At 41.0% G+C, this 8,517-nt stretch overlaps 1 protein-coding gene across 1 annotated transcript; it reads left to right on the forward strand.

Moving 5' to 3' along the window:
* Positions 1 to 878: 878 nt before the first annotated feature.
* On the forward strand, positions 879 to 8,239 carry rom1b (retinal outer segment membrane protein 1b). The gene is made up of 5 exons (XM_042493961.1): positions 879 to 1,028; positions 2,876 to 3,118; positions 4,359 to 4,546; positions 5,499 to 5,745; positions 7,997 to 8,239. The coding sequence occupies exons 1-5, from the start codon at positions 879 to 881 to the stop codon at positions 8,237 to 8,239; spliced, it is 1,071 nt and encodes a 356-aa protein (XP_042349895.1).
* Positions 8,240 to 8,517: the final 278 nt, after the last annotated feature.

An 8,517-nucleotide genomic window follows, 5' to 3' on the forward strand; every position in this document is an offset into this window, starting at 1 on the left:
TCCACACACCCGCATGACGATATTTAGCCTCAGCGAACTGTGCCTGATATCTACTCTGCCTCTGAGGCATCCATAGAGTCCAGCCTGTGCTGGTTTCAGGTAAGTCCACCTGTCATAACAGTCCAATAGTCCCTCTCATACTACGTGTCCATCATGACAACTTTGCTGATCAGACACTGTCCTGCTTTCCCATTGGCCCCTGGACTTTAATAGGATCCCAGGGACTCTGTTGGAGGGATTACGGTTCCAAACTCTCTCTTTGGCCAGTCTCTGCATCCTCCAACCATGGGAACAGTGGTTTAGGGGGTCGCTGCACACGCAAAGACCCAGAGGGGCGCCATCAAAAGACAACATCACGTCAAGAGGAAGAAATCAGCTTGAAGGGGGGGCTACAGCGGAGTGAACAATTAACTTGAGGAGAAAACCTGTCATCTCTGGAAAAAAGGAATACCTCTTGTCTTCCATACTTTGTTATTTAATAATTATTATACTTTTTCTCATGGTTTTTCTGCACTGACTTGGATTATAAATTAAAATCTTTGGGACAATTTCAGCATCTGAGTGAAAGCTTTTGGATTATCCTCTGAGGTCGACTGTGTCCTTTACCAACACAGGGATCTACCTGCTTATCCCCTCCACCTGGAACAACTTAGATGAGCTCAACCTGCTAATAACTCACCAAACAACAAGGCCCGCATTGACCACTGTGTTTCTGCGACTCTGAAAACCCCCTCTTGTGACCTCTATTGGGTTTGTTGCTTTACATGCAGCTGGCCTCCTCTGGATTGAATCTCATTTTTTGACCAGAATTGACTGAACTGTACTGCTGCCCTTCTCTTACTCTTCTCTTCTGTCTTTGTGTTGCATGGTAGTGAGCCATGGTGCTGCTGAAGATAAAGTTCACCCAGCAGCGGCGGGTGCGCCTGGCGCAGGGCCTGTGGCTGCTGTCCTGGATGGCAGTGATGTGGGGGGCCATCATCTTTTGTCTGGGTGTTTACCTTAAGACGGAGCTGCTCCGTAGGGCCGAGGTAGAGAGAGGGAAATACTCTCATGTGCACACAAATTTATGCAACTTAAGAGACTCGCGGGGGCTTAAAAACAATGGCGTGGAAAACACATGGCGTTTATTCAAAGTTACACAAACATAGGTTTATGTGTTCAGACCTTTGCCTTTGCTGATGGTTGTTGACTGAGTCTGCTGTTCTGCCGCTTATCTGTGACTTTTATTTAAACTTAAGCTCTACATTTTAATCCACAAATACAAACAGGCAGCAGACAGTGTAAACATGCAAACAGTGACACTTAGGTGCACTCGTGCATGTAAAGTTGTGAGGATTTTAAAAGGCTGTTGTAAAAATCAACACTTTTTTCCAAAGTCTTGGGGGTTCAATGTGTATTGAATTTAGGTGACGTGACCAGCATGTTGAGGTTTTGACCTCTACGAGAACGGTGCATTTGTCCAATCTGCTGGTCGTTGGGCTGGATTGATCTCTGATCGATTTGAGCAGGTTGCAGGCATTGATATCCAGTGAGCTGCACAGGAAAGCTGCAGGCCATGAACACATGCTGATAGTAATTGATCTCCAATGAGAGATTCCATGATATCTAGTGTGCAGCAAAGTCTTATTGAGTTAGTGTAAAAAAGGGTGTAAGTTACGTTTCTCCATCAGAACATTTTGAAAAAAACAAACAATCCATTCCCTGCAATAAGATGTTTATGCACCGATTTATGCATTTTCTGCAACATTTCTCAAATAAATTAGTGAGATGGCATTGTAACTATGAGGTGTTCAAATTTAAACTGCAGTATTTTTCTTTATAAAAAGAGCAAGGTGTCTCAACTGACCTTACCCACTGTCCCAACCATGCTGGGGAGGCAGGATTTTGGGAAAATTCACTTCTTGTTCCTTTCACATTTGGGTTATGCTCTAAAAAATCTGATCAATTGTTAGTGGACACCTGTATCTGTTTAGTTTCAAAATCACTTTTTAGTAGTTAGTTAGTAGTTGCCTTTCCTCTAACATATCGCATCGGTGTCCAATACTTCCAAAGACACTCACAGAACAGGCCCCAAGTCATTTATCCTTTGAAATCCCCAGTTATTCCCTTGTTCCACTACATTAACTAGTAAGTGGGCTACTAGTAGGAACCAGTAGTATTTTATATGTAGGCTACTGATTCATACAACAATATCACACTGTAAGTTAAGAGGAATTAAACACTTAATTTTGCGAACTGACAAGTTCTGCATTTTCTGCTTCAGTTTATGGTGTAAATGTATTTAATTTTGTCAAAGCAAAAGCCCAGTGTGAAGATGTGACCAACAGAGTAGTATCAGGAATGATCTTACAGAATTTACAAGAGCTGAAAATGCAAATACATCATTTAGGTAGTTTGTTTTCCACTCTACATACTTAACTTGTGCAGATGTTTGACAAAAATAATTAGTCCACATCTCCAAAATTTTTGTCCTAAACTCACCCAGCTGGATTGCAGAATGATGATGTTACAAGTGGCCGGCATGAGCTGAGTTTCTTAATGGTAATTTTTAAAACAACAATGGGGCAAAGGCCCTTTATGGCTGCCAGGCTTCTGAATACTCTGCCAATAATAAACTCAGTCTATAATTGACTTTTCTGTAACCAGGGCAATGAATTAAATTTGTCATCACACTGCCGTAGTAGCCTTTGCATCCAGCGTATCAGCAGCTAATTGAATCTCTTGGCTGCCAAGGTAATTTTTAGAATAGATAAGGCTAATTGAATGCAGGATTATTACTTGCTAAAGAGTGCAGAGGAAATGACAAAGTGACTTGCAGTTGGCTGCTGCTCCTGTGGCTGGTATTATCTTTGACTGTGCTCTCTTCTTCCTCGAGGTGATGGACAACACAGAGATCCATGTGGTGCCCAACATCCTGATGATGGTGGGCCTGGCCTCCATTGGTACCAACTGGGTTGCCAGCCGCGTGTGTCAGGACTCCTTGGACGCAACCCGCTTCCCCCGTTGGAAAGTTTTCCTGCTGGCTTGGTTTGCTGTAGCTGCAGTGCTGTGTGTCCTGCTCCTTACTGTTGTGGTGCTCAGCTTTGCCCTGCAGGGACGCCTGGAGGAGTCCCTAAAGGTGGGTGGGGGTCACTAGTAATGATTGGAGGAGGTCAGGTGAAAGGGTAGATCAGTATGGCCTTGTGATGACAGGATGGCGTTTTCTGATCCTCATGGAAAACACAAAACAAAACCTAAAGCTGCTGCGGCTGAGAGAGACAGACAACTGTCTAAAATAAAAGATGAAAATGTAAGAGTTAAGTGGGTTTAGGCTGCAGAGAAAAGGTTCATAGTCCTGCAAGTTGAACAATAGATGCGGATAGGAATTTAAAAAAAAGAAAGAAACAAAATTTTATAACCAGAACAAAACATGTGCATTTATCGGTATAACAGAAAATATTCACAATTTTCTGAAATTTCAAATTCATTAAAGTCCAGTGTGCAGGATTTAGAGGCATCTATTGGCAGATATGAAATATAATATTCATAACGGTTTTCATTAGCATATAATGAGCCTTTTTTAGCCATGCAACTTGCAGTACTAAATGTTTGGCCAAACATACCAATACTCCACTTTATCTATTTGCTTTATTCATTATACATGATGACCTGATTTACCTTTTAAGTAATGAAATGCAACCATTATCATTACCCTTATCCCATCTTTAACTGCCTCTTTATTAACCTAGCACTTCATATCTAGCTACACTAACTTTCTGCTTTCAGACCAAGTGAAGGGGGCTGGTCATGGACAGACAATGGGCGAGTCACATAGCTGTTCCAACCGCAGCTATACCTTTTCGTCCTCTTCCACAGAGTCCATCATGTCGTTTCTACAGCAGCCCAAAATGGACAAATCAAACACTGGCTCTAGATCGGGCCATTGCCGTTTTTAGCATTTTTGCATTGACCACCGTAGTTTTTCGATATTCTCTGCACACAAAAGAGTTTCAGTTGGTTGCATCTGCAACCTCACAGCTAGATGCCACTAAATCTTACACACTTTAAATGTATTACCCTACAATATAGTGTAGGATTAAAACTTTTGCCCTTGTTTAAATGCTGAAAAAATCAGCCCTCAAAATTGTTAGTGTTCGTATTTTTAAGAATTGTCAAAATTGATTTACAATGTGAAATAATATTTCCAGCAAACCAAACATCATTTAATAAAACAGGTTTCAAATTAGACTAAAATCTCAATCTTATGTTTGTCTTTGAACTGATAGAAAAAGAACACAGCTGCGTCTTTATCCAGCACAATAAATCACTGAATGAAACATCCCCTTTTTTCTCTTTCATTCTTCTCTCTCTACTGTCAGGTTGGCCTCAGGAACGGTATTCGGTTTTACAAGGACACAGATGTGCCGGGGCGTTGTTTCCAGAAAGAGACCATCGATCGTCTGCAGATGGAGTTTCGCTGTTGTGGAAACAACAACTTCAAGGACTGGTTTGAAGTTCAGTGGGTCAGCAACAGATACCTGGACTTCACCTCCAAGGACGTCAAGGAGTGAGTGAATCAAAGCACAGCGAGTTATGAGATGCAGGGAGGAGAGAGGAAACTGGACTGATGAGAGCCATACAGGAAGAGAAAACAGAGATGAATGACAGATGACTAGACTTCACATCCAAAAAGGTCAAACAATAAGTTATAGAGGACGGATGGAGGAAGAGGATGATGTGAAGTTAGGGGTATTAAAAATAGATCTGGCCTTTACTTTTGATGAGGATGACAGAAATGGATGGAAAGGTTGGTCGTGAAGCAGGCAGAGAAAGGTTGGTAAAAGATGAAATAAGTGAAAAGGAATGAGTAAACTGAAAGGTTATGACGTGATGGCACTTGTAGAGAGGCGCTGCTCATTTCTCACTAATGTTAAGTGTGTATTGAGCTCTCAGTCAGGCCTTTAACCCTTTTAAACCTGGAGGGACATCACTTTTCTTGTGCTTCTTTCAGATGCCTTTCACAAGTATTTCAGCCTCTGAACTCTAAACAAATTGGTGCAATTTATTTCAAAAACAAGGCAATGAGCATCTTGGTATTTTATTAATTGTTTTATTAATTGCAAGAAATTAGTGGCTTTAGAAAATTGTTTTTAAGAAGTTAAGGACAAATATGGAGGGAAAAAATTAAAAAAGGCTAGGGAAAAAAACTACATTCATAATGATCTGAAAATTATATTACAAAATTAGGATTTTTAAGCACCTTTTTGCCAGGTCATTTCCTTTATTGTTGTTCTTTGCTTTTCTTTTCTTTCTGTCTCTTTTTTCTTGTGCTTCTTACAAACTTCTTGCTAATTTTTTGGTCATGTCTTCTTTCGTGTTATTGCCTTCTTCCCATATTTTGTATTCTTTACAAATTCACATATTTTTTCAGGTTTCAAAGGGTTAACTTTCTTCTCTTCTTTCTCTCTTCTCTTACTCTTCTCCCATTTCTAACTTTTTTTCGAATCTGTTTTCTCCAGTCGTATCAGGAGTAATGTGGACGGCCGTTTCCTGTTGGATGGCGTTCCTTTCAGCTGCTGTAACCCTGCTTCCCCTCGCCCCTGCCTGCAGTACCACCTGACAGATAACAACGCTCACTACAACTACGAGTACCAAGCAGAAGAACTCAACCTGTACAACCGTGGCTGCAGGCAGGCTCTGACCGACTACTACATGGAGCTGATGAACTCAACTGGTCCTGGCGTGCTGTCAGTCATCCTAATACAGGTGGGATGCACTGGTGGGAAAATACAGTATTTATCCGAGACACAGTGTTCATTTAACTGAATAAAACTGTGATATTTGCTTCTCCAGGCACCAGAATTACTCTCACACATTGAAAACCCCCTGAATTTGAATTAACAGTTGTCTCTTGATGCCATGACAACCGAGAGAAAGAAACCCTCACTGACACACATTGATTTCTGTCTTTTAATCAGACATGTACTTTCACTCCTTTGTCAAATCACAATATCGACTACGCGTTCTCTTCAAATAACAAACAGGACCTCCGGCCAGAACAGGACACCCATACACATGCTTAACAGAGCATCATTACCACACTGCCTGAAGCCAGCCAAACAATCTATTCTTTTAAACACAGCAGCTCAGTACGGCTGTTTTTCTAGTCCACCATGATGGGGATGGATGGCTGCCGTGCAGAAAGCTAACGAGGCCTCAAGCTGAGTTGTAGATAACGTCTGATTTTCAAGCAAAAGCCAAAAACCTGCTCTGAATCATGTAGCTGCAAGATCAAGCAAGAGAGGGAAAAGGAAGCAGGAGATAAAACTGAAAATATGTTTTACAGCGCTGACTGTGTCACAGCTCTTTTGTTTCGTTTTTATTCGGACTGCAGCGGTGTTTACTCTCAAACTCTGGAGATGTGAACCCATTTTGTGCAAGGGATTGTATGAAAGTTATTTTAGTGGGGAAGGTGTGTAGGAATTTAAATTTAAGCTTTTAGAAAAATTTTAGGAAAGTGCACCCTGACCTTAACCCTGAAGTCTTCATCCAGACACTTTTTTATGTAAAAATACTAATATATTGTCAAACATAGTTTTCCAAAATAATAGTTAAGAAAACACTGAAAATGGTTTATATACACATTTGCATTCGAATGGCAAATGGCGTTTTCACGTTACATACTTAATGGAAAGTTAAGTAGGTTAGATTTAGGAAACATGGTTGGGCGTCATGAAGTTAGATATAGTCATGTAGGTTAGGTTTAGGAGAAGAAACGTAGTGATAACGTACCTTAACATAACCCAAGTTTACTTAGTTGCACACAGGATACAAACACCGATCTCCTGGGTGAAATTCCTGTGTGTGTTTGACCCACCCACCACCCAAATCTGCATCCTTTCGCAGACTTTGGCTCTTTGTACTACTTCCTTCTTTACTCTCATCAGTGCATTGGATACATGATTGCAGCCTTCCCGATTCAAGTGTTATATGCACTGTATTGCATCATTTACACATACGCACATACAATAATATCTGCAATGATGGGTTTTATTAGTGGAACAAAGCTTTAATTTAATTTGCCTCAACATCACACAACCATGTTTGCTGTTAAAACTTTCACTATGCTTATGTTAACTTAGTGTTGTTTCGAAGTATGCCCCCCATTGATATACATGATTCCTGTGTCAGACACAGCAGTTGGCGTTAATATTAGTGGCATACCTAATCTAATTTTCCCAGCATACACTTGAATCTTAGATTTTAGGGAAGTGCAAAGACATTGTCCCCTTCAGTAGAGAGATGTAAAACACCTCTCTACTGACAAACTTTGTACTGATATAAGTATAGTCAAAGTCAGACATTTTATGAGACAAACAGAAGAAAAACACATTTTTGAGTGGAGGGGGACTTTTAATCTTAATGTGTATTAATATGGTGCAAAGGCAGCCTGAAGTAAAATTTAAATATGATGTGAGACTACACAGTCCCTAACCCACTGTTCATTAAAAGTGTTAATGTTTGTAATACTTATTCAAAATGACTCACTCATCTTCATGCTCGAATTCTTTCAGTAATTATTGATATGATTCAAGTCAAGTCAATTTTATTTAAATAGCCCAATATCACAAATTACAATTTGCCTTAGGGGGCTTTACTTGATACGTGATACTTTATTATTATTGCCACACATCAGTTGATGATAATTGTTCTGGTACAGCATGGCAGCTCAGTTCTAGTACAAAGAAGAGAGAAGAGAAAAAGAAAAAGCAGCAAACATCTTATCCCATTATTCATCAGAGCACACAAAAAGGAAATATGTGAGCAAGTAGCCCAACAGGCAAAGAGTTGATGTACAAGTGCAAAAAGTTCAAACCGAGTTCAGTCCAGGGCCTGCTGAGCAATGCAGGTCATGTTGTAACTTTTTCTGTTCAATCTGTGCAGCTTACGACACCTCTCAAATGATAAGGAAAACCTCTCCCTTCTGTGATCATTTTATTGTTTTTTTTCTGTCTAGCTGTCAGTTATTCTGAGCCTGCGCTACCTGCAGACGGCTGTGGAATCAGCCATGGCTTTGGAGAACCCAGAGGACGAAAGTGAGGGTTATCTCCTGGAGAAGGGTGTGAAGGACACCTTTGAGGACCTCAAAGTCCAAGCCCTTGCCATGCTAAAGTTTGGACAGGTGGACCCCAGTGCTGCCGAAGGCTCCTCTGAGGCTGCAGACGCAGAGAAAGCTGCAACCCCTGCTCCTGCTAGTTAGAGGGGAAAAAATCTTTAAATATGAGCTGAGGAAGAAGGGATTCAGGGGAGGGGATGTGTTTGAGGTTTCTTGGTGGTGTGAGTTGGCAGGTGGCGGGTAAAACACCTGTTGTGTTTTGACATGTTAGACTTGATTTACATTCCATCCAATGCAGCAGCGTCCTCGCACACAGCCAAAACAAGGCAACAAATAGGGAATCTTATCAAGCCCTGCACAGACACTGAAACAAACATCTCCTCTGTGCAGGTCCTCGTGGATGTGTAACCATCAGAGAATCT

This window comes from Plectropomus leopardus, chromosome 9 (assembly GCF_008729295.1).
Source record: "Plectropomus leopardus isolate mb chromosome 9, YSFRI_Pleo_2.0, whole genome shotgun sequence".
Classification (NCBI taxonomy): Eukaryota; Metazoa; Chordata; class Actinopteri; order Perciformes; family Serranidae; genus Plectropomus; species Plectropomus leopardus.

Bases quoted from the DNA above. Each gene is read 5' to 3' on its own strand.
- rom1b (XM_042493961.1), top strand. From the start codon at position 879: ATGGTGCTGCTGAAGATAAAGTTCACCCAGCAGCGGCGGGTGCGCCTG. The intron at 3,119-4,358 runs GTGGGTGGGGGT...CTCTACTGTCAG, and splicing joins GCCTGGAGGAGTCCCTAAAG to GTTGGCCTCAGGAACGGTAT. The intron at 4,547-5,498 runs GTGAGTGAATCA...TGTTTTCTCCAG, and splicing joins ACCTCCAAGGACGTCAAGGA to TCGTATCAGGAGTAATGTGG.